Below are 25749 nucleotides of genomic sequence, written 5' to 3'. Positions count from 1 at the left end.
CACACACACACACACACACACACGCACACACACACACACACACACACACACACACACACACACACACACACACACACACACACACACACACACACACACACAGATATTTAGAAAATCTCTTTCGTTATGGCAGCTGACTGTCAGTTTGCAATCTAACACCAGTGTCACTTACAGAGGGATAAGCCGCAATATTTAGAGGTAATTCATCCACACGCTGTGGTCATGGCCCACGGCTCAGCTGCCTGACATTTGCTTTCCTTTACAGTTTTTTCTGAATGCTTAAACCCTAACTGTGATTCCTGTAGCACGATCTCTAAAACTATTCAGACTTATAGCAAAACCACTCACTGAGTTTGCAAAACTAAAAGCACAAAAACTGCTTTGCACTCAGTTTGCAATTTTGTAACACACACTTTGCACAACTGTAGGCACAATTCACTGCACAACACTCAATTACCAAATTTCCAACACACTCCTAGCAAAAGTATACACATGTATGGCTATCATTAACACTAACTTGCCAACTGTCTGGCACACTTTCACATGTGAAAACTTTTTTAGATAATTAGTTCACTTTGCAATCAGCCTAAGCACTATAATACAGGTAAGCTGTGTGTGCGGAGTACAATGGAGGGAGCAGAAAGAGTGAGAAGTAGAGGAGGCCGAGGAAGAGGACGTGGAGGTGAAGAAGTAGGATGAAGAGGACGACAAGGACAAGGAGGAGCAAGAGGAAGACGAGGAGGGGGGAGAGGAAGATGAGGAGGGGGGAGAGGAAGGGTAGGAAGAGTAAGAAATAGAATTGCTGATGACATCAGAGCTACAATAGTGGACCATGTAATCAACCGTGGAATGACCCTGAGGGTAGCTGGCCAACGGGTCCAGCCTAACTCGAGCCGCTACACTGTAGCAAGTACCATAAGGACATCTTGAAATGAGAATCGGTTAGTACAGTCACTTCGCACAAAGATTTGTAGCACTGCCATATGCCAATGAGAAACACACCAATACCATTGATGTAAAAATACTGAAATTGTTACTTTACAGAATTGCTAGATGACCAGATGCTGGGGGCAGAGGAAGCATGTTCACTGCAGACCAAGTAACCCATATAGTCATTATGGCGATTGCAAATAATCCTATACTTGGAAATAAACACTTGTGTTTGTTTTGATGTGTTTGAATAAACACCAGTACTTGAAGTTTGGATCCCTCTATGCTTATGGATCTATGACAGAAGTATGAGCTCAAACTGACATAGCCTACCTTGTGCACAGAGAAAGCAAAAGCCAGATGTGTTTTGTATTCATACCATCAGTGTGCAGTTGGCGCATTGTGTGCTTAGTAGATGATGGCTTGTGTGTACTGTTTGATACGGAAACACCATTTTTACGAAGGTGTGAAGAGTTAATCTAGCTGTGTTTGCTTTTGCAAGAGAACTACAATGTTTTGATGATTGGGTGACAGGTTTTCTTATTTGTGTGAAGAGTTTTGCAAAATTAGCCAATAGTTACAAAAAATGTGCTTAAGCAATCAGAAAAAACTGTAATAATGAGGCCGTGCCGTGCATGTGACTAATTATCATATGCACCACAGAATTTATAGATCCCTTTAAAGAGGCTGTGCTCATCTCCAGAGTTAAATATGGCACGACTAGACAGGAGAACTTGAAGTATATACTATCTAACGTCTTGATGCATTCTCAATCATCCAGGAAAGTAAATCTCCAAAAAGTTGATTCTGTTCATCTGGACGTAGCGTTTTGTGGGAGAAATGTTTCGTCACTCATCCAAGTGACTTCTTCAGTCTCAGCTGACTGCAGGTTTCCCCAAATCTTATAAACAGGACATTTGCATAATGACTGAAACCAGCCCACTGAAGGTAGAATGGGCTGGGAGGTCAGTTCCTTAATCTTAACCTCATACCACAGGCTATACCCAGGGGAATCTACACCAAGCCTGTATGGTTTACCAAAAATACATAAACAGGGTGCACCTTTAAGACCGATTGTCTGCATGATCAACTCTGTCACCTATAACATCTCCAAGTTTCTGGCTTCGATCCTCAACCCGCTGGTGGGCAGCTCTGAACACCACATCCAGAACACCCTGGATTTTGTTGAGAAGGTGAGAGATGTCATTATGGAGGCAGATGAAACCATGGTCTCGTACGACATTACATCTCTCTTCACTTGCATCCCAGTCACGGAAGCGTTGGAGGTAGTCCGTAAGAGATTAGGATGACCCCAACCTCAGCAACAGGACCACTCTCAGCATCGACCAAGTGTGTTTGAACTGTGTCTTCATTCCACCTACTTCACATACAAGGGTCAGTTCTACAGGCAGAAACATGGGTGTGCCATGGGCTCCCCAGTTTCACCCATCGTGGCCAATTTGTACATGGAAGAAGAAGCAGAAGAACTGCACATCAAGAAGGCCTTGAGTAAATGTGGTTATCCCAGCTGGACTTTTGTCAAAGTGGGAAAGGCACCTAAAGAAAGCTCCAGCCGATCCAGGAGAGAAGGACAACCGCTGCCCAAGTGAAAACCTGTAGTGATCCCATATGTGTCAGGAGTATCGGAGCAGTTGAGACGCATTTTTTCTAAACACCGGGTCTCTGTGGCTTTTAAACCCCAAAACACGCTGCGCCAAAAACTGGTCCACCCCAAGGATCGGCTCCCCCGACACAAACAGAGTAACATAGTGTACGCTGTTAAGTGCCAGGAGGATTCCCGGGATTTATACATCGGGGAAACCAAACAACCTCTGGCGAAGCGGATGGCACAACACAGAAGAGCCACCTCGTCAGGCCAGGACTCTGCAGTCTGTTTACACCTACAGGCCAGTGGACACTCTTTCAAGGATGAGGATGTACACATCCTGGACAGGGAGGAACGCTGGTTTGAGGGCGGAGTCAAGGAGGCCATTTACGTGAAAAGGGAAAGACCATCTCTGAATCGAGGAGGGGGCCTAAGGATACATCTTTCGCCATCTTACATGCTGTGATTGCAGCCATTCCCCAACTCTCTGTGAATGGTACTCATGGCCATTGATCAGTGGGTTTTGGTCAGTGGTTGTTGATCAATGGTTATGAGAATTTGCATAATTAAGATTAAGGAACTGACCTCCCAGCCCATTGTTCCTTCAGTGGGCTGGTTTCAGTCATTATGCAAATGTCCTGTTTATAAGATTTGGGGAAACCTGCAGTCAGCTGAGACTGAAGAAGTCACTTGGATGAGTGACGAAACATTTCTCCCACAAAACGCTACGTCCAGATGAACAGAATCAACTTTTTGGAGATTTACTATCTATTTGTTTAAAAATTAAACACTCAATAAAATCGCAGAAGTAGACGTTTGGTACTGTTTTTGCCTGTGAACTTACCTTTACATCGCTCACTATGTTCTGAAAACAAATCCCATGCTGTTCTATTCTCTCGGTGTAACTAGCATGCTGCCCTATTATATGTTACAGTAGGCTCTGGTGCATAGGTAATCTTCTTATATATTTACCCCGTCATTTTATGTCATGTCATAAGTAGTCATCTACTCTCAGCCCCTTTCAAATATGCACTGCTTCTGATTTTAACACGTCAGTTTTAGGTCTGTTTGAGCACCTTTGCTTGCTCCCCTGTAAAAAGTTACATCAGGCACTTTAAACCTAGCAACAGTTCATTTTTTATGTTTTTCCGCTATGTGTTGACATGCCAAAAGGTTATGGAGATATGAGTTCTTCACTTCAGGCAGGTGAGCTTTTTTGACTCAGACGTGACCATATTTGGACGAGAATGTTGAGATCTAAGTTATAAGCTAAGGCTTGCAAGCTCTGGTTTTCATGTTGCATCTATAAAATGTAGAGGTGCAAAATCAAGATACATAAAAATATCCTCATTTCACTCACCAAAAGGCAAAGCACAGATTCACTAGGCGTTCTGTGTGACATGGTCCCAAATGACAGAAAAAGATTGCCAACACAGTGGAAAGGCTCAGTTCAGTGACTACAGTTAGCTGAAATGAGGCCTGACCAAAATCAGCTATGACTCTTCATGCTGGCATAGTTGTTAATCCAAGCAGTCGGCTGTTTAGGCTAACCTTAAATCTACCCAAATGTTAACACATTCATCTTTCACATGAAAGATCCCCGGCTCAACACCCAGAGGAGACACTAACTAAACCTCAAAGGGGGTGACAATCTAATGCACTCCTGGTCCCGATCCAAAGCCCAGATAAATGGGATGGTTGCGTCAAGAGGAGTGTCCTGTGTAAAATCTGCTCTGGTTTAAAAATCTGGACACAGCCACTACAGCAACCCCTTGGGAAATATGGAAGCAGCTAATGTCCTCAGACATGCAACTGGACGTTGACGCAGCCTGCACTGGCATAAATGCTGGCATGGCTTCAGCTTTGAGTAGGTTCAAGGCTCTGCTTAGATTCACCACAGAAAGAAAACTCAAGCGTGACCTTTAGAGCCAACCTCAAGTGCCAACAGCAATTTTGGCACTTTCAGGATCCTCAGCCTCAGTGGTTCTCATTTGATTCAAGCCATTCCCATAACTGTAGGTAGGATGTGGCAATCATCATCATTTGCAAGTTGCAACATTTTATTATTTTATTATTATATTATTGATATTTCTCAATCTCTGGTTGCCAAATCACGGACTGTTTTAGAGACCTCCGCCTTTTTGTTTTGGTCAAAAACGCAGAAAATAAAGAAACATCAGCCAGAGAGTGCATGGAAACCAAAAATACTGGGAAATTGCTGGGCTGTTGATATTTTTTGGATAATAATGAAGACAGTGAATGACGTCTGCTGTTGAGTCAATTACATTTTTAATGAACATGGCAAAATATTAAAACATAATGGCCCATGAATGTTTATGCGCGTTATACTTGTCTTGTATGTTGTTTAGGATACTGTGTAACTACAACAGTGTAAGCCGTGTAGACAGAAATGTCTCAGTACAGTAATTTTTATGTCTAAATAAAGGCACTGTAGGACATGTAGTCACAGTAAGACTACATGTGTGGGTGGATATCCTCCAGCATGAGAACTCTGCACCCTGTGGTGTGTGTGTGTGTGTGCCCTGAGGGCTATTTCTTATTAGATTAGTTGTGGTTCCCACAGCAAACAGCAGCCCTGCAGCGCTGAAACATAATGCTGCATGGCTGGATAAACTCTTGTTCGCCTGTCGCTTGTCTCTCTCGCTCACACACAGACACACAACTTGTTTGTGTTTGCTCATGTGAATACTATCCTGTGAATACACTACACAGAATCAGACGTACAGCATCCATCTCCACGCCCAGCTGACGTCTGTTAACGGAGGCGCTCATGTTTGCAATGTGCTGCCGTGTGAAGTCCCTTAATTTCAGGCGTTTTCAGGTGTCCTTCTACCCCTGTACAACTTTTTGTTTTTCGGCTTCATGCTGACTGTCCACTTGAAGGTGCTGCACTTCACTTTTTCCCATTTTCTGGGAATAATCTAAGCTTCAAACATCTGTGGAGAGTTCTAAAGTCAGGGGTGTCCAACTCCAGGCCTCAAGGGCCAGTGTCCTACAGGTTTTAGGTATCATCCTGGGTCAACACACCTGAATCGAATGATTAGTTCATTACCAGTCACTTCAAGACATGTTGAGGAGGTCATTTAACCATTTAGATGAGCTGTACTGGATCAAGGACACATCTAAAACCTGCAGGACACCGGGCACGGAGTTGGACACCCCTGCCTTAGCCTCCTAAGACCTGAACTCTTCCACAGCATGCATTTTTAATTTCTCTTTGATATTTGGGCATATTGGGGCCCGATGAATGTAAAAACAAAGAATTACCAGATTTTTTTTACCTTACTTTTGTTTTTAAGAAAAATAAGAGCCACGTATTAGGATATTCGTTTAAAATTTTGAAAGAACAGTAGCAGTATAATGTCCTCGTAAGTGGATATCAGGCCCTTGTAGAGCAAAATTGAGTATTTTGGTCTAAATAACCCAAAATGTCCTAGGAGGTAAAGTCAACTAACTTAGCATCCAACAATCCGGAGCTTTGCTGATATTTTGTTTTTCAAAATCTTCATTTTGTTTTTTTTCCCCACTTTTGCTAATGAAAGCATTAAAATATAAATGTGATTTTATGTGAAAACATAAACCCGCAGAAATCAGAAGATGAATTTATCGTGTGTCACAACCTCGGTATGATCCAAACCAGTGTACTCATACTTGTGTATTAGACACTGCAGAAGCAGACGTGTTTGCCACCTTTTAAATCCTTCAAACATGCCCTGTAATTATGCACGGAGAAGATTTAAGAGGTACATAACTGATAATAAAATACAACAGACACAACAGACGAGATAGAAACTGAAAACACCGGTCCACAGTTATCTTTCTCCTCACTCAGCCCTCATCTCTGCAAACCAAACATCTCATATCAGATTAACTATTTGAGCAGCGGTCGTAAACTGTAAAAGGGAACCACTCGCAGCTACTAACAAACAACCACAAACCAGGACGACAGCTGCAGATCAGTGCAGCTAAAACCAGGAAACACCACAAACGTCAAGTCACAAACCAAAAAGAAGATCAGTAGCAGCAGAGGTTTTTTTTAAAAAAAAGAGAGAGAGATGTTTTATTCCTCCTGTGTTTTTACCTAAAACTGGTTTAGATCACTTGAAAAAACATCAACAGCAATAACTAATAGATAACAAAGGGTGGCTGGATGAGGGAGAAAAACGTCACGGCCGCGGTGGGGTATTTATTTGGGGGCTGTGGCCTTTTTATCCTCTGTGCCGACAGCGAGGAGGACAAAGAGCCTGTTGACGAGTCTAAACAGAAGCCTGATTCTGTGATGCACAGAGCTGCAGGCTTGTTGTGTCCAGCTTGGCAGAGCTCACGAGCTTGCCTCACTGGTGACGGCAACCAAAACAACTGAAACGACTAGAAGACTCTGCTTCAGAATTATGACCTACTGTGGGCAGCAGTAGAGAAATCCAAAGACTGGCCGGCTGAATAAACTTTCCATTTACTGCACTTTGCTCTACAATTATTGTCCAGCAGTGCCTTAAAGTGCTAAGTGCTTAGGAGCGCATACTAATGGGATTTTCAGTAAGGACAGACGTTGATGCACATGAGATAGTATTTACTTGTTTCCTGATACTGAAGACAACAAAACTATAAAACAATACAGATTCAACTGTTGCCTCTGTTCGCCTTGCACACATTTTGCAACATGTGACTGAGATCTTCACGCAGGATTAATATAGTCTGTATTTGACATTAATTTTCATATTCAAAAAACCCCAAAGGCTTGATGCTTTGACAATTCTTTTCAGTTAAGGACAAAGTATGTACATATAGAGAGATAGATTATATAGAAGTTATATGAAAATTGCTTTGATGTTAAAAATAAATCTTTGATAACTCATAGGCCACATTGTACCGACACAAAGGCTTTGATCAATTCAAAGTGTATTCTTCTTTTTATTCGCTTGCTCTTAGTCCAGTTTAAATAGACCTTCAATGCTCTGTCGGTTTCCAAATATATCCCTTTGTTATTAACCTATGTTATAAATGTACTCACAGTTTACCAGATGTTGTAATGAAATGAATATTTAATAATCAGACTGGCCCATTTTCTGTCAACATCTTTCAGTAATGCTTTTGAAACACACAGGATTTCACCGCTGCTCATGTTTTAAAAACCACGTTTATGGAAACCTTTTTTCGGTTTCGTGTATCTGCTGCTGAAATCTGGGCTTTATTTCTATGTTTTGACTGATTCTCATCCCTCCAGGACCGACAGCAGTTGCATTAATGTAAAGTCAACATTAGTGGATTACATCCGATGAATGGGACATAGCTGGTAGCAGAACATTTTACATCCTTTATCTAAAAAGGTCACCTTCAAACTCACTGTACTGTAAGAGTAAACTCTGTCTAATCTCATTACATCTCACTGAACACTGAGTAACTTCGAGCTTTGACCCTTTAAAATCTAGTTGTTTTGATGTCTCTGTTATACCCACCACACAGCTAAACAGGGACAGAGTCAAAGGAGGCCAGCGAGCATAAAATCAAACTGGAACCCTCAATAAAACACTGCGCCACTCCTTTATTTATTCATTTACAGTAACAACTCACTCCTGCACTTTAGTCACTCTGAACATCCTGTTGGATAACTCCCTGCTATCACCTGAAGTCAGCGACTTGGTATTTGCTCTAACGTAAAACAGAAAAAAGACACGCCAAGTGACAACAAGGTCAACTCAATAAGTATGACCTCTGTCATAGTTTCATTTTCAGTTACCATCTGTCTGGGCACCATTTGAGACCACATTTAGTGTTTTAAATATAATACACTCTCCTCTTTAGGCTGATGCAGTTTGCACTGAGAACAAACAGCTACGGCCCTCTGTAGAGACCCTGTGTTAATACTGTTATAGCAATATATTTTATATACGGGGGTTAAAACAGCTTTCTTAATTGATTGAAATTAAACTAGTACAGAGAACCAAACAAACTGCAGTTCATCTAAAATCAACTTGAGGCTAGTTCCACAAAGTGAGTCACCATTACCACTGGCTCCTTTGTTAAAAGTCCCAAAGTTAGTGGTGAAATCTAAATTTTACAGATGATTTCACTCTCTGCTAGCCTAGCTTGCTGCCTTTAGTTGAGCCACAGTGTTAGCCAAAATGCTAACAATGACATCCAGAAACCACAAAGGCCATGTCCACCTTTTATGCAGTCTATTACTACAAATGCCATTTTCTTGCCATATTGTCTGTACTGTAGCATCAGAATCCCTCCAGGGTGGATCAAGCAACATGCAAACAATAATATTTCATCTGTTCAACATTTTTCTGTGACAGGTTTATAAATGGTGTTTTACACGTGCTTTACCTGTTGGAGCATTTCTTCAGTGGAGGCCAGTTTCTGGCGGTGTTCCTCCAAAGAACTTTCTAGGTCTCTGATCTTCTCTCCCTGGGCCTCCACCTGGTCGGTCAGAACGCTCACCTGGTGGGTGACACAGTCATACTGTATTACACCGTCCTCAGAGAGCGCTGGCTGATCACATGCTTAAGATAAGGAAAAAATAGATAGAAATATGCAGGAGTTTTAGTTGGTAAACATTGTTTCTGCTACACTGGATACTGGATTTTAGTCACTGATACAAGTTTTTATGGGAGATAGAATTACTATTACTATAGTACTATATAATATGCTATATATACTGTATAATAGTACTAATACCTGTGATAGACAAATATTATCAGTTTGAGTCTACCCTACATATTCAAAAGTCCACAGCTTTTGGTTTATGTTTGTGTCTTTATGTCTTTTTCTTCTTTCAATCCACATAAAAGAACACATCATCACATACTTCAACTCCAAACCAACACACACACATTTACTCAGCAGTCTGTCACCTAGGAATGTATTGCACACTTACTATAATCTCTCTGACAACCCATTCACCTCCTGCCAAACGTGCACCCACACACACACTCAAAGATCCCTCCTGTTCACCTAAACGATGCCAAATCCATCTGACAGCAGCTGACTCTCTGTCACTTCAGTTTCTCTGATTTTTACCCCTGCAGCCATGTCCTGTCGCACATTGCTCTGGCACAAAAGAATATTTTGTCAAGTTTTTGGCTTGACACTTGTAACCGCTAACAGAACATGAACATGTGTTATTACAGAGGGACTGGTCTGCTAAACCTGCCCTCCCTGGCACTGATGAACCATGAACAAGTGAGTAAATGAATGAACAAGTATCTGAATGAGTCACGTCTAAGAGCCTTGTGTTAGGTTTCGCACCAAAAACATGGATACCACTAACGCTTGACAAACATGACGCAAAGATAAAGTAAGTAAAAATAAAGAAACAACACGGCGTGATCTTGATATGACTGTATAAACTCCAAATGCTAAAGACAAAAGTTAAAAATACCCCTTACCTCCTTCCTCTGAGCCACACACACACAAACAGAGGTGAATGCTCTCGACAAAGCTAGAAGGAAGTTAGTTACTAACCACAGAGTGTGTCTATACTAGCACACGCTGAAGCAAGACAAAGCTTCACATAAGCAGTCTTAAAGTAGAGGCAGGTGAAAAGGCAGGAAGGCACTACGGAGGGGCAAACTGTCCACAGCCAATTAAATCACCAGTCAGTAAAAACAAGCCCCGGTTCACTTGGATCTCAACCAATCACGGGCAGTGTCAGTTGAGGAATGTGTAAGAAGTAGGTGTGCGGGTGGTGGTGGTGGTGGTAACGAACGAGATGTGGACTTTGTGAAAACTTTGCAAACCGGGGTTGTCCAGACGGGTGGTGCACTTATCATCAAAAAAAAATCATCCGCTCGCGTGGGCTTCCCCAGAGCATAAAACAAACATACACAGAGACACGGAGAGCATAAAGGGGCAGTTCCAAAACGACAAATTAACTAGGAGGGATGTAAAGACAGACTGTGGAAATCACAGCTGCATGAACTGGCTATTAAAGAGTTTTGACAGCACAGAGCACCTCCTGACATCATATAGTTAGATGACATATAATCATCTTTACTGCAGCCGACTAGGCGCTGGCGGTTACTGCACAAGTCGTATGTAAACACCCTCACATGCTTTCGAAGGTGTCCGGACATGTTTTGTTATGAAATAACACGAAATATCTGAACTCACAGGATTACAGATTAAAGGACAAGATGTTTTTCCAGCGTGGAACAAATCCTGCCAGACAGTCTCCTGGCTCATTTATGGCAGGGATCAAAAAGTTAGATGTAGTTGTGCATGCCAAAATAATTACAACCACATCTGAACAAGCAAACTGGGACAGCAAAGAAAAAGTACACTCTGAAAATGTGATATGAAAGTACACAGGCAGCATAGGCACGTTGCGTACATACTGTATGTGTCTTTGTATTAAATGTTCAGTTGACACCGTCTATAACTTAGATAGATAAGAAATATCTGACCTGTAGCACCAGAGACTCCTTGTCTCCCTCTAGGCGAAGCAGTCGTTCTTGGTAAGTTTCATTGTTGGCTGGAGAACAGAGGTTCACCTGGACAAATGCACACAGAAGAAACACACAAAGTTCATGAAGAGGTTAAGGATGAAAGATAAGGGATGGCTTATTTTTATCTTCAAGCACTGAAGCAGAGAGGCACATCCTCTGTCCCTAAATCAGCAAAACTGCAGTCTTGTTTACACCAAAGACTGTATAGAAAAAATGAAGGTAGCCAAGGTGACCGTTTCCAAGCTTCTGTTAGCGGATTTTAGTCAGTGGCTTTTTTGGTGTGTATGTGAGAGGTGGAGATGACAACTTGTTAGCCTGCAACAAAAGCTTCCTAATGAGTGTTTATTTGTCTAAACCACAGATGAATAGATGCCTGCTCATCCTAAACATCTTAGTTTGGCACATGGAAGCTAAATTTGGCAGGTCTGATGCTGAATTACACCTTAACCACCCAACAAACGGGGGGGATGCGCTTCCCCAAGACAGGGGCAATTTCATCTAGCTACTCATAAGCCAGATACAACTAGGTTCTCTAAAGCAGAAAAGAGTATCTATTATTCACAAAACTGCACAAATACATTATAAAAAGTGCTGTTGAAGTCAGAAAATAACTTATTTACTTTGTCTGGGATGCTTTGAACAAAAGCAAAATGCATGATTCAGCAAACATACATATTGCCAATGTTGAATTTAAAATACAAAGACGTGTAAACTGTTAGATTACAGGTAGTCAGACTGAAATATCTATACAGTAAGATTATAAACAGCCAGTAATATGGCTTAGCTGCTAACGTTAAATGCATATAAATGTCAGAATATTGCTGATTTTTGCGCTGCTGATGCTTCAGAGTTTGACAAAGAACCAAGCTGTACACATAATCCTCTCGCTTAATGTCCAGAGCTGGTCTGGGCAAGACTGCTGACTCTTGCACAAGGAACTCACAGAGCCGATGCTGTATAAATACACATTTTTCACAAAGCACATGATACGAAGTTATGAAACATCATCTGACTCATCTGACTTCTGTTAATCTGGAAATAGCAGGATAGCGGAGCCAAATCATCGACATTGTGCTAAAGCTTGTGCTATAATTTCCACCTTTTTCATCTCTGACTACTGTAAGTCTAACAAAACATATCAGATATCAATGTATTTGCAGCAGCCTGTCAGGAGAAAAAGCCGTGTCAGGCTCTGTGTCGAAATAGAAATGCTTTCTAATGTGAACTTAAGAACATGCAAACAGTGAAAGAGACATTTCCCTTTGGTCAGAAGTTCTTTTGCCAGTTCCTTATTACCCTGCTATTAAGGTTATGGCAGAATTATGCACTCCACAACTCAGGAAGTGAAAATGAAAGTCAAGCCGAACAATTTTTAAATGGCTTTATTCCTGAATGATGATGTCTGTCCTGTTTCCATTTCTCTGCTCAGCTTTAAGAGTCAGAATGTGTTTGAATGCTGCTGGCTCCTCCGCTCCCCAACATGCTGCTGCAAACATTTGGAAAGAGAGGAAAACATTCTTATGATAAGATGATATTTTCTGCTTCTGTCAGCAAGATTAGAAATACCACCTGTTGTTAGAAACACTTTGGCTAAATCAGTTTGCACTTGCAGGCCTGTTAAACTGCAGCTGAGATTTAGCTTTGTGCTAACCCTACATAATGTTAAGAAACAGAGTGACGTGTACTGGCCAGTAACACTGTATCAATGCCAAACAAAGACTGTGTGGGAAACAGCAATATTACATTACAGCTCAAACCGAATGAGCTCTTAAAACTGGAGCTTCAACACTATGTTTGCCCTTAACAGAAATCTTGCTATTTCTTTTAAACCAGATTCAAGAAGGTGCTGGAAACATTCCTCAGAGGTTTTGGTGTATACTGACATGACAGCTGTCAGTTAAACATCTATGATCCCAAAGGTGCTCTGCTGGATTGGTATCTGGTGACTCTGGAGGCCATTTGAGCACAGTGAACGCATCGTCATGTTCAAGACACCAGTTTGAAATGATTTGAGCTTTCAGACATGGCGTGCCATCCTGCTGGAAACAGCTGTCAGGAGATAAGGTACACTGTGGTCATTAAAGGGATGTATGTGATCAGCAATCAGGAAGGCACTTGGTGTGGTCTTCTCCTAGTTCTCATCTGCTTCATGTTTTGAAGTGCTGCGCATTCAGAAGTGCTCTTCAACAAATCTTGGTTGTAAGGAGTGAGTCTTTGAGTTACCGTTGACGTCTTACATCAGCTGGGCATTTTCACACAGGGAAATCACCGGATGTTTTCTTTTTTCAGACCATTTCAGGCTCTGCAAACTCTGTTTTATTTGGGAAAAGTAGATCAGCAGTTTCTTAAATGTTCCGACCACCTTGTTTGGCATCAACAACCGTGCCATTTCCAGAGTCACTTAAATCACCTCTCTTCTCCATTCTGGTGCTCGTCTCAACCATGTCTGTGTTTACTTGTGTTTAAGATAATTTCACTTGCACCTGCTTCTACATGTTTGATTGTGTTTTTCCCTCTCACCACCAAACATCCAGTGTGGATATATGCTATAAAAGTATGAACCTTGTATATGACTACTTGAAACACTAGTATTGACACCAGCCCAAAAGTCCATTATAGATCTGTTTCCACCTGAAATGACAGAAAGCAGTAGCAGCTGTAAAGGAACTGATGGTCATTCTGGTAATATATCAAGACTGTGTGTGAAATTTAGGCCTGAATTAAGTATGACAATTATTATTATCAATTATTACAATCAATCAAATGACTGTGGATAATGTTAAAATCACTTGTAGTAGTAAAACCACATTGTCATCGCTCAGCACTGCAGTTCACCTCAGCTGTTAGCACATTTTGGCTAAAACAATTAGTTTGTTTTAATATCTGAAGTACTGAACTTGGTTACCACTGATTTCCATCAGCAGCAGGTAGCTGTATTCATCAAACATCCCACTGGTGATACTAAAGCTTAAGTTAACAACCAATTTGCAAACATGAGATGGTCGCGTTTGTCCTGTAGGAGTTCAAATTGCATTTTAGATGAATGCTGAGGTTGCTCAGGACTACTACAGGATTACTACAAAGAACTAAACACTGAATGCGTCCATGTTCTGTAGGGCATGAGACAGTCCAGAGAGGACAGGAAAAATATATATTTCATTTGTTAAATATTTTTCTTCAAGAAAAGCTCATCGTGTTTTTGGTGGAATTAAATGATATTTCATTTTTAACCACAGACTATGCTGATTATGGCATCTGCAGTGTTTTCTTGTACAATGATGATCGTGTGTCGGTGGAACTTTCTGCATCTGTCCCTAAAGATTTGAGGGGGGCCCAGATTTGCCAACAATCCCCACAACCATTACTGTCATTTAAGCAATCAACATTTAAGCCTCTTACTGCCAAAAATCCACTCCACACCCATCTAAACTACGATTAGCTTAACTAGCTTCAAAGTCCAGAAAAAATAAATATATAAAACGCCTTTAGGCTAAAATATGCAGCAGTGTAAATGTAACTGTTTGCTACAAGAAGCCGACCTTTCCTACTATCATGACGATGACCCAGTTTTAAAGAAAACGTAAACATCGAGGGGTTTTTTTGTGCTTTTAGCTGAAACTCTTATCTGATGCCACAACAACTACTCTAAACTTTAGCTTCAAGGCACATTAGTGAGCTTCCAAAACCTTATCAGTCTCTTTCATCCCTCAAAGGCCGTCTCAGCACACAGATGAAAAACCCTAAAATCAGCCTGTAATCCTGGATGAACTGTCTGAAGCTGAGGTCACAGGATGTACACCAGCTAGGTCACCTGACGTGGACCATATGGATGCATTAAACCCATTATCAGACTTGAAATTAAACAGAGACGGGGGTAGAAAGGGGGTGGGGGACAAACTGTTTCTTTCAGAGTGTCTCTTAAGTTATAAAATGTAAGGCTGTAATAATGTTACATTTACAGTTTCTCATTCCAGTGGGAAATCTGCTGTAATCACAGATCTTCCCATCAGAAGACCGAAGAGAAGCAAGGCCATTTCAGGGTGGTGATGACACAGCGTTTGAATGGACCGATAAAAGAAACCAGGCCAGTCTGTTTTTATCTGTTATCGCCTGGTGGATTGAGTGAGAATGGACAGAGCAAGACGATTTGGGGCCACAGTGTAATGTCTTTGCACTATCATTATATATTACAGTTCTGCAGTTGTTTTTTCAGTTTCCTTGAGTTTTCCATTAGCACTTCTGACTAAATCTGGGAAATTTAGCTGAAAACTACTAGAATATTAGTAGCAGTAAAAATTTAATTAAACAGGTTCTCTCTGTGAACCTAGAAAATATTACGTTTTTAGAGGCGTTTCAGTTTGTATCATGAAGTAAAAGTGCTTCCAGTACAAGTAAAAACAGGGTGGAGCATCAGTTAAATAAATACTGACCCATTACCTTGAGTGGTTTTTGCTTACACAGCACATTTTTATTCAAATATATTAAATCAGGTATTTATGATAATAGTGAAATAGTGAAATAATTCCTCTAATCAGCTAGGAAAATATTTAAATCATTTAGAGCTAAATATGAAATTACCTTTTAAGTTTTTTCAGGATGTTCTCTCAAAAAACAGGACCATAAAATTCATATTTTATTCAACACTAATGAAATTCGAATCATAGTTCTAGTACAATTTATATAAAGTGAGTACACTTCACTGCAGCAGACCAAATATTTAACAAGGCTTTGCACAAGAGGAGAGGAAACACTATCCACTCAATATAAATGATTACACTGGAATGAATACAGACATGTTTTATTAGTCGTACTTTTCTCGGTGTATTCACAATAAATGTTGTGGCCAGTGGAATGGGTGGAACTGTAATGACATACAGTGGCGTGATCCCAGTGTCTAAGAATGCATGACAGCATGCAGCACACTACCCACCTACTTTAAGTGATTCACATAAAAGTGCTCCAAAGGTCAGCGCTCTGTAAGCAGGTAACATGTACGTCCACAGAATTCATGTAGAATTTTACTGCTCACTTTCAAAGTCAAAGCCTGACCTTCTATCCAAAACCAAATGCTTTTAGTTTTTGGTTTTCGTCCCTCGTTGGCCCTAATCTGAGTCGTGAGTGCTCATTCGATTTAGCGCTGCAGCAGCGTGTGCAGCACATTAGCTTAGGTATTCTCTCTAGTCACACCACAGTGTCTCTAAATGCAATTTAAAGTCCAATTCAATTTGCTGTCTGCTCAACTTGACAGTAAACAGTCCCACTGAGTGTGGAAAGTGAATCTGAAGGTGAGTCAGTGGCATTTAGGATGAATTGTCATTTCTGTTTCTCCATATCCAAGTTTGATTAACCTTCATCTTGATCTTACCACTATAATCACGTTAGCCTCAGCAATTCGAAGATGAAAACAGCTGTTTACTGTTACGTTTGTTTAAAAAAAGACAAAGAAAAAGGAAACAGGACCAAGCTGGCAGTGTGGGAGAAGGGAATGATAGCTGGTTTAGTATACTACTAAAATAAATGGCCTTTTCTCTGTCTGGAAGTAACCATCACACACGCATTAAACAAAATGATCACCTAATTTGCTCTTTAAAACTCTTTGCTAATTTGGTCCTCATTATCTGAAGTAAATATGTACAGTGCTTATTTAACAATTGTATCAGACCAACTGTCATAAAAACACTGAATTAACTGAGTTCCGATTTTGATGCCCAAATTTGAGCTGGCGCACTGGACTTCTCTGAGAAATCAAAAGTTAATCAATTCAAACATTAAAACAAATTTTTCAAATGCAAGTAAATAACTGTGCTCTCTGGAGTTTTTTTTGTAAAGCACTACATTTGAAAATTCATAGATAGCAACGATAATTGTATTTTAGCTTTAAAAATAGAATTTTGATTAGTAAGTAAGGAAGTGAACTTTATTTATATGGTGCTTTTCAAAGACATAAAAGCCACAAAGTGCTGTATAACAATAAAACACAATTAATATCAATAGAGAAGTGAGTGAAACTGAATAAAAATAATTAACAGAAGAAAGTCAAAAGGCCTGAACTTCTGCACACTGGTGCATTGATCATTACAGAAACATAAAAAACCTTACACTGGTCTAATAAACTTGTTTATCACTGTAGTCGTATCTGGAACAATTTATAAATGGCAGCTTTGCTGTTGTGGGACCCTGTGATGTTCTCTGAGCATATGTGGAAAGCCCACACCCACCCACAGAACAAATCAGGAATAAATGATCATATGCAGGACACTGAGGTGGATCAGTTGTAGAGCAGAAGTGAGTCGCAAAGCAACTGTGAAGGCTGAAGCAGCGTGATGAGAGTTATAACTGCCAGAATGAGATGTGTAGCCTCAGGGGAGTATCAACTCACGTGGGCTAGCATTGAGATCAAGCTAATCTGCTGAATGCTAACAAAGGCTTTATTCCATTTTTAACAAAACAGACTGAATGAGTAACTTAGCTATCTTACTAAAAAATAAGAAAAGAGATTGTATTGCATAAATAATGTTAATTTAATTTAAATACGTTTTAACATGCTAATGTTTATTTCACACATGCTGGCCAGGTCAACAGCAAGTAAAAGAACTCAGATGTACATCCTCACACACAGATGCATCTGTGCACCTTTGTAAGGGTTCATTTATTTAATGCTATTTCACTCCACCCCTAACTTCACTCTACCTCAGATACATTATAAGATGCAGACGTGGCAGTAAAACAAATCCTGTCAGTAATCTGTTGGACGATTTGAAACACTAAGAGGAAAATCACAACGATGCACTGACAGAGCAAAACAGAGTTCAGGACAGTTTCAGCTGGGTCGTTGTAGCCGTGCCTACTAGTTATTGGTTCAGTCTATGGTTAACTTTGTCATCCAAGTTCCTCTTTCCAACTGTAACTATAACATGAAGTAGCATCACATTTGTTCAGTGCACTGGAGGTAGACAACTGATTGTATCAGTGCTCCAGATTGAGCCATTAATAAACCTTAGTTTGGGGTAAGTTTAGCAAACCTCTTGACTGGTGACTTTATGAATGCAATGAGGGAAGTCTGTGCTTTTTTGCTTAGAGTGCTGAACCCTCCTACCGGACCTGGATAAGCAGTAAAAGATGAATGGATATTTTTTATCCCAGCAAACTTTGAAATGAAAGTTATTCATCTCACTCATTTAGCTAAAAGATAAAACTGACCTAATAACGTTCCTAGAAGTGTAACTCACCATCTGGTGGCCAAGTGGTAAGATGCTCTTATCTAACCTTATAACCAAGTCCTGACCCTCTCACAGCCTTTTGAATTAGTGTGATGAAGTGCAGACTGGCCAACATGTCTTTAGTCCAGGTCTACTTCAAGAAGTCAAACAAAGAGCCTGTTTTTACACATTCTCTGCCCTGGTGAAGAGTCATTTCTCAAAATATACGTCCACTGTGGCAAAATATAAAATAATAATCCATAAAAATGACACAAGGCTCATGGAAGTCTAGGGGGACTCACTGACAGGCTTAAACTTTCTATTATTCTGATGAGTCACTGTGTCAGAGAAGTCCGAGTAGAATAACGTTTTAGCGTTAAATGTTAGATATTAGAGAAACAGATAGGAAGTAATGCAGAATGATGTGAATGAGGCAAAATGCAGCAAAATCTTTTAAGCATGTGAAGAAGCCCCTTAAAAGAGACAGAGCGACACCTTCAGTGAAGAAAACTTTGCACAATTAATTTCTTATCATATATATTCACAGAATAAATCCCAGAGAGAGGCATCAATAAAAACAGCATAAGCTGATTCACTGTCACCTTGAGATCTTTGCCATTGACCTTAGCAGTTGCTGGAACTCTGTGAATGATCTGTGAATGTTAGTTTAAAGGTCACATCTTGAAGAAAGAAACTGCAATAATGTAAAACACTAGCATGCTTAAAAGCAGCATAGCTTCACGATTTTAAAGATAAATTAAATAAACCTAAGTAAATCAGACAAATGTGGCATCTCATCAGTTAAAGACTTGCTCACAGGTCTTTACAACACAGATCCTGCAGCGCTAAGTCTCTCTCTGCTTAACCCCCAGAGCATTAGACACTGCTTTGACAACAACAATCAGCTGATAGTGAATATTTCCAATCTGATAACACAGTCCTCGTGGATGCGTGCCTTCATAACACAACAACAACAGGAGATGCAGTCCAGCTCTTGAGCTGAGGGAAATTACATCACAAAGTCTGTCGCCAGGAAATAAAACAATAACAGCAGGACAATGTCAGGCATCTAAAGTGGAACAACTGCTTTGCGACGGCAGCTTCTCCTTCAAACATCTCTCCCCTCTCTCTGTTTTCCAACTAAAAGTTTCCTCCGAGGCATCAACCTAATGAAAGGAATGTGCAACACGGACAGACACGAATATATTTAAAAAGGGGGGAAGAAGAAGACGCAGGAGAAGGAGCATATAAACAAACCCTAACTCACCTTTTTCAGCCAGGAGAAGTGTCTGTAGAAGTCAATGGGAGTCTCCATGCTCCCAGCCCATTGCTGCCCTGCCTATTTTCTTGTGTTCTTATGGGACTATCAGCCTCTGAGTGTGTCTTATGTGCAAGTTTCACAAACTAACAGTGGACTGAGCAAACTGCTGCAGCATGTGAGTACTGTCATGCAAGTGTGCGTGTGACTGCGATGTTCACAGCTGTGGAGGAGGGCTTTTTATGATCTCTGCCTCCTCAGAGGGAAAACTCCCCCCTGCTTGGTCCCCCTCCTCCTACTTCTCTCTTTCCTTCTTTAGTCCCACTGTGTTTTCCCTCTTTTTCTCTCCCTCTCCCTACTTACTCCCCTTCTTCACTTTCCAACTTATTTGTCCTTTTCCCTGGACGCTCTCTGCCTTCTCCACGCCCTCTTTTATTCCCGTTTGGTTGGAGTTGTCGGTCCCCCTCCTTTGCCCTCCTTCCTTTCCCCTTCTCCTTCTCTTTTCTTCCTTTCTTCACTTTTGAATCGTTCCCCCTCTTTTCTCTCTCTCGCTCTCTGCCGAGGTCCATCTGACAGCCAAATGGTCAAACCGAAAAAGAAGGAGGGGGGACGGTGGGAGGGTTTGCCATTTTTCTTCTTTCTCTGTCATCTGTTTGTGTCTCAGTGTTGGCCTATGTTTCCTCTCTCCCGCTCTCATATGTAGCCTCTAAAGCAGCAGCGTCTGATGTCAGATAAGTGGGCAAAGCAGCAACAGGCTGTACTGTCAGCACAAACACAAATCATGCCAGGAGGTCCGTCTCCCTCCTTTTTTTTCGTGTGCTCTTTTAATTAAGTCACAGTGCCGGGAGACGCTGGCTCACTTTCTTTGCCTCCTGTTCGTCTGTCTCTGTGTGTGATCCTCCACATGTTTAAGCCCTTTAGCTCAGGTTTCCATTTCCTGTGTATTTTACAGAGTCCACCACAACAATCTCAGCCATTTGGTCTGAACGGCAAGTTTATTTACAGCCACACAAACCCCAGTAACAAATAGCGCTTCTGTGCAGGTGATTACAAGTGATTCAAGTCCTAAAATGTAAAAAAAAGTTGGATGTAAACTGTAATTTCATGGAGTCATGTTTTGTATTACTGAAAAGAGCTGTAATATGTCAAAATACTGCAAATTTTGATATGGCCACACTTTCTTCCTCCAACTTTGTCTCTTAATACAATCTTTCTGCCTCTTTCACGCTCCTGTGCATGCTCAAGCAGAAGGTCTGTCTCATGCATCATTTTAACGAAGCTTATGCGCAAGTTCAATAAGGTAGATCTACAGTCTCACATCTGTCTGCTCCCAGGTGTTGCCGGCTAAATCTGAGCTTCAAATCTCTTCCACTTTTACAAGCTGTCAAGCTGTTTGTGACATCAGTGGTCTAGTCCAATCATCTTTCTCCCAGCCTTGTTCAGACCAATCAGCATTCACGCCGCGTACTTTAAATCTCACTGCGCATCTTTCTCCTTTGCAGTCGCCTTCATGCAATCTGCCTCCTCCCCATCGCTGCCTCTCATCTTTCAGGCTCCATTCAAGTCTCCAGCTTCATCTCCACCAGCAGCCTCCGGGAGGTCCTGCTCTAATCTCTAACACCAACACGGCCATCAGAGCCTAACTGCCAAATACCTTTATCTAAATTCTGTTCTGTCCTCAGTTAAGGGGAGGGGCATGAAGAATGGTGAAAAATATAAAAATGATGAAAGGGAAACACATAATAGGTTTTTCAAATGAAGCAGAAAACTGTTAAACCCCATGAGATAAGTGAATATAATCGTTTTACAGGGTGGCATGTAGCTACAACATAGTATTGCAATATTTTGCATGGTGACAATACTGCCATTTGGATACCAAATGGCAGTATTTTATCAAATAAAGGAAAATACTTTGTGAATACTGTGAACAAGAGAGATAATCACCATCACGCAGCACCATCCTGAGATGACATTAGCCGAGCAAACTTGCATTAAATCGGCTCACACGAAAAACCATCGAACACTGGACACATTCAGTTTGACAAAGCCAGCTCCTAATTCATCACAACTTGTGGTGACTAATTGGTTCCCTACACCCTGAGGCTGTTGAACACTCATGACCACTTTGATCACAAGCTCAGGTCACCTGATAGGAGCAAACATTCCTGCACACAGTCACAGCCTGACGACTGCAGTCACTCTCAGAGATTGTCAAAGGTCTCCATGTTTAGGTCTGTCTTCCAGACATGAAGAGAATGTCTATAGACCAGTTAACCTTGTTTATGTGCAGTGAATGGTTTTAACCTACTGTGCTTTGAGAACAAAAGGGGGACCAAAATCAGCTGAGGGTAAAACAGCACCCCGATATTTCTCTTTTCCTTTTTAATTCCTAATAGTTCTACCCACTCCTACCAACTGTCAGCCTGCAGGACGGGCAGAAAACCCGTAATAAATCGCACAACTATGTGTAACGTTAAATAGGGTCCTAAGCTACACAGAGTATTCTGGCATCTTCTGTCAACACATGGCTGTATTATAGACAAATCCATTTTTCAATGTAAAATACAAAAACAAAAAAAAGAAATATAACAAAATAATAAACTACTGAGTGAAAACATTAAATCGGGGACCCTGCTCTGTAAAAACAAAATCCTGACCTATTTTCTTTCATTCCATCTCATTTTTAATAAACTCTTGACAGTTTCTGCTGAAAGAACTTGTATAGTTGTATTTCTATGTATAAAAAAATCGAAGAGTTCAGGTTTTTTTTGTATATTTTCTCTTCAGCAGGTTTGGGGAAACTGAAAATGTTCATCTGCGTCACGAACACAGGAGACAACCATCTCTGGGTCAGCAGTAATGAGCAGCCGTCACCGGCTATCACAACTTCCTGCCAGAAATACACTTATGATGCTTCCTGTGTTTACATGTGCTTCACCATGAAGTATGCTCTGGAGAGAAGGCCGTGGGGTGCAGACTAATTGCAGAGCACAACTGACTTTGATCCTGTTGCTCAGGCTATAGAGATTGAAAATGTGACGTCATTCAGGGGTAAAACCGCAAAGGATTCTGGGAACTCGTGGCAAGAGGTACTAGCGCACGCAGGCTTTCAATTGAAATCAGTTACACCGCGATAAAAAGAAACACAAAAAATGGCAAGAAGCTGTTGTATTATTAACTACAATAGCCGGTGGCATGACAGCCACGGGAAGCCGACGGGTAAAGACATCAGTTGTTATCGGATTACATCGTTGAAGAGAAATTGTTTGCGCCATGTTCCCGAAGTAACAAAGAGCCGACGGAAGGGGGGAGAAGGTGGACAGGATGAGCTTGAGAGGAAGCAGCCAGCCTTACATTCTAGCTGCCTTGATTATCTGCCAGGCTTTTGTTCATCTGCTATTGAAATTTTCAGGCAATGTTAGCAGCTTTCCACTACAGGAACAGTCCCTCTGGAAACTGTTGACTGTGGATTATCCAGACTGAGTGAGACACTGTTCCTGTAAAGAAATGCCACACTTAACTCCTTAATCCCTGATCTACTGACTCAAATAACTTACGAGAAACTTTTTTAATGGTTTTTGTTTTGTTTAGTTAGTAATAACCTTCTACAAATACACAACTCGAAAAAGTGCTAGATTAGGATATCGCAAGAACTGAACACTGTATTAATGCATGAACTTTCCAAGTTGAAGAAAAGCATGTTTGTGTTTATTTTTGCTTCTTCTCCTTTCCTCAAAGTCATTTTCCTGTCTCCTCTACAGCTTTCAGCGCTGACACAGTGCTTTTAACTTAAAGTCACCTTGTGTGTACTTCTTCATGAGCATCTGCAGTTTAACTTGTGAAACTGGGTGTAGTAACCACCAAAGGGACTCCAGTGGATGATGTGGATGAGGAGAAATACATTTCCACAGACCTTTTTTTTTTTTTAAAGCAGTGGTCCGGAGACTCAAAGGGATGAAAACACTTGGAAGGGAGAACGGTGTAGTCTGGATCAAATACAGTTTTGGCTTTTGCTTAAAATTTTAAACTCACAAAGGGAGAGGAACAGAAAGAACAAGTAATTCTTCTACCTTGACCTCTTTGAGTATTCATTTTAAATAAAATGCTTAAAAAGAAGAAGCAGGGAACTGGAGTGATACTGCATTAATGCATTGGGAAAAAGCCTTTGGCACTGAAGATGATTAACAGCCTCCAGACAGTGTTAGATTTTAAATGGTGACCAAAAACAGCACCTTATTGTAAAACACCCACCTCGTGCTGCTGAGCCGCATGAATTAAAATAACATATTAATAAAGACAAAAGTGTCACGTACAACACTGTGCACATCACACTGAACTTGGACTGAAAAGTGGGACAGCACTGTGGAGGAAAGCAGCAGTGAATCAAAGAGAGGAAGAAACAAAGAAGGCAAGAGGGAGGAAGGGAGGAATGGAGGGGTGGAGGGAGGCTTGGTCAGTGATTGAGTGCAACATGTGAGACATCTGCTGTTGAAACAAAGTAGGAGTTCAAAACGCTGCTTTCCAAGATCTACTTTCCATCTCAATAACTGTGGGTAAAACTTTGCACTGCTGCAGGACAAAACTCGGCAAGAGAAGAAGAAAAAAACCTCACATAAATGACAAAAGCAGGAAAGTCAAAAAACTACATTTTTCACAAAATACCAAAAGATCCGCCTGAGCTGCAAGGTTTCAAACATCAAACCGTACCACATTTGCTATAATGTATTGGAGCAGTTAGACCTACCTTACAGCAGCAGCCCTGAGCAATCCAATCCTCTCGACAGACATTTGAGTGCCTAAATAGAAACTACCTCATTTACAAACAAGCTTGCATTAAAAACTAAATGGAATGTGTCCATAAATGCAAAGTATCAGTGAGCAAGAACAGTAGCTTTACAGGGAAAAAGAATGGATGAAGGAAAAGTAAGAGGGAGAGGGGGTAAAATAGCAAAGAGTAAACAATAAACAGAGATATTGGACAGGCTGAGAGGCCACACAGGACAGAGACAGGGTGTGAGGGAGGGAAAGCTGCACAGGAAGTTGATAATAATGGAGATGTAATGATGTCTCTGAGGAGAACCTAATGGAACTTGTCCTAAATCTCTCCGCTTATTTCCTCCTTTTGATGAAATCCATGAAAGGGTTAATAAAGATGAAACATGCTGAGAGGTAACCCATGATGTGAAACGTATTTTAGTGTAAACAGTAAAAAAGAAAAGGAACGCTTTCATTAATATATGTGGAGCAAAACACACCCTGATAACATGTTTCACTGATATATAACCAAACTTCAGATGATGTATCAAAGCTATAGTCAGACATCAGGAGGGTAACTTTAGCTGTATCGTCCTGTCTTTGGCACACTGTATATGTCTAGCTGTCAATGCCAAATTAGCTCAAGTATGACTTTGTAGGAAAAGCACGACAACAAGCAGGAAACCAAAAAAGGAAAAGAAGCGAGCAAGAAAGAAAGCAGGAATAGATGAAACGTGGTGTCGGACTGGGACAGAGACCAAATGAGCCCTGAGCTCATCCTCACAGAGACATGCTGAGCTTGTGCAGCAGAGAATAACTATTCTGTAGCACAGCAGCCAAATTCCTCTCCTCTTCCTCCTCTCCTGACCTTTTGGCTGACCCCTCTGACCCCAAGGCAACTGTCCCCATGCTGTGAAAACACTAGATAATGCAATACTTGCATGTGAGTTCCCTCACTGTCAAATCACTGAATATGATCATACTCAACTTCAAAGCTGAACATCTTGTTTCCGTTAGTTCTGAGACGCAGGCAGCCTCGTCTTTACTAGCATATGCTACAGCACCCTCCGCACAATATGCAGATTAAAGAAACATGCGTTGGATTTGGATTGAATCCGAATGACTTTCAAAAAGCACTAATGAAAGCAGTCTGTTTGTGATCCTGAACCAGCACTCCTGCACTAATCACTGCTGACCGAACAGATGAATCCAGCTTTTCTTTACTTATGCATTCCGATCTACTTGCTACAAAAATAAATATTCACCCTGTAAGAGAGGCTTCAACAAAAAACAAAACATCTGGTTCTTTTTGTTAACATTTTGCATGTCTGATTTCATTTTTCAGATGCTATCCTCCTCTAAAAAAAACAAACAAAAAATCGGCTGCTATTACTTTTGCATCTCCAGCCAGTCTACCCTGCTCTGAGTGCAAGTAAACATAACTTGTCTCCACAGAGACATGTACACTCAGCATACAGTGCAAATTTCTAACCCATCTGTGTAATCTCTTAGGATGGCGAGAGTCTCACT

General features: G+C 41.0%; 1 protein-coding gene across 2 annotated transcripts in view; it reads right to left on the bottom strand.

The window, feature by feature from the left end:
* The window catches only part of ppfibp2b (PPFIA binding protein 2b), a 100155-nt gene that overhangs the window by 36590 nt on the left and 37816 nt on the right, over window positions 1–25749 (bottom strand). For both annotated transcript variants that reach the window (XM_085414828.1, XM_085414826.1), the window contains exons 4-5: window positions 10966–11052; window positions 8888–9001 (exon numbers count right to left, since the gene is read on the bottom strand). In XM_085414828.1, coding sequence (XP_085270954.1) covers window positions 8888–9001; window positions 10966–11052 — 201 coding nt within the window. The remainder of the gene's footprint in view (window positions 1–8887; window positions 9002–10965; window positions 11053–25749) is intronic.

This window comes from Rhamphochromis longiceps, linkage group LG7 (genome assembly GCF_057381845.1).
Source record: "Rhamphochromis longiceps isolate RC_006_pf linkage group LG7, R_longiceps_female_GT1.1, whole genome shotgun sequence".
NCBI classification, from domain to species: domain Eukaryota; kingdom Metazoa; phylum Chordata; class Actinopteri; order Cichliformes; family Cichlidae; genus Rhamphochromis; species Rhamphochromis longiceps.
This window is presented reverse-complemented; position numbering and strand designations above follow the sequence as displayed.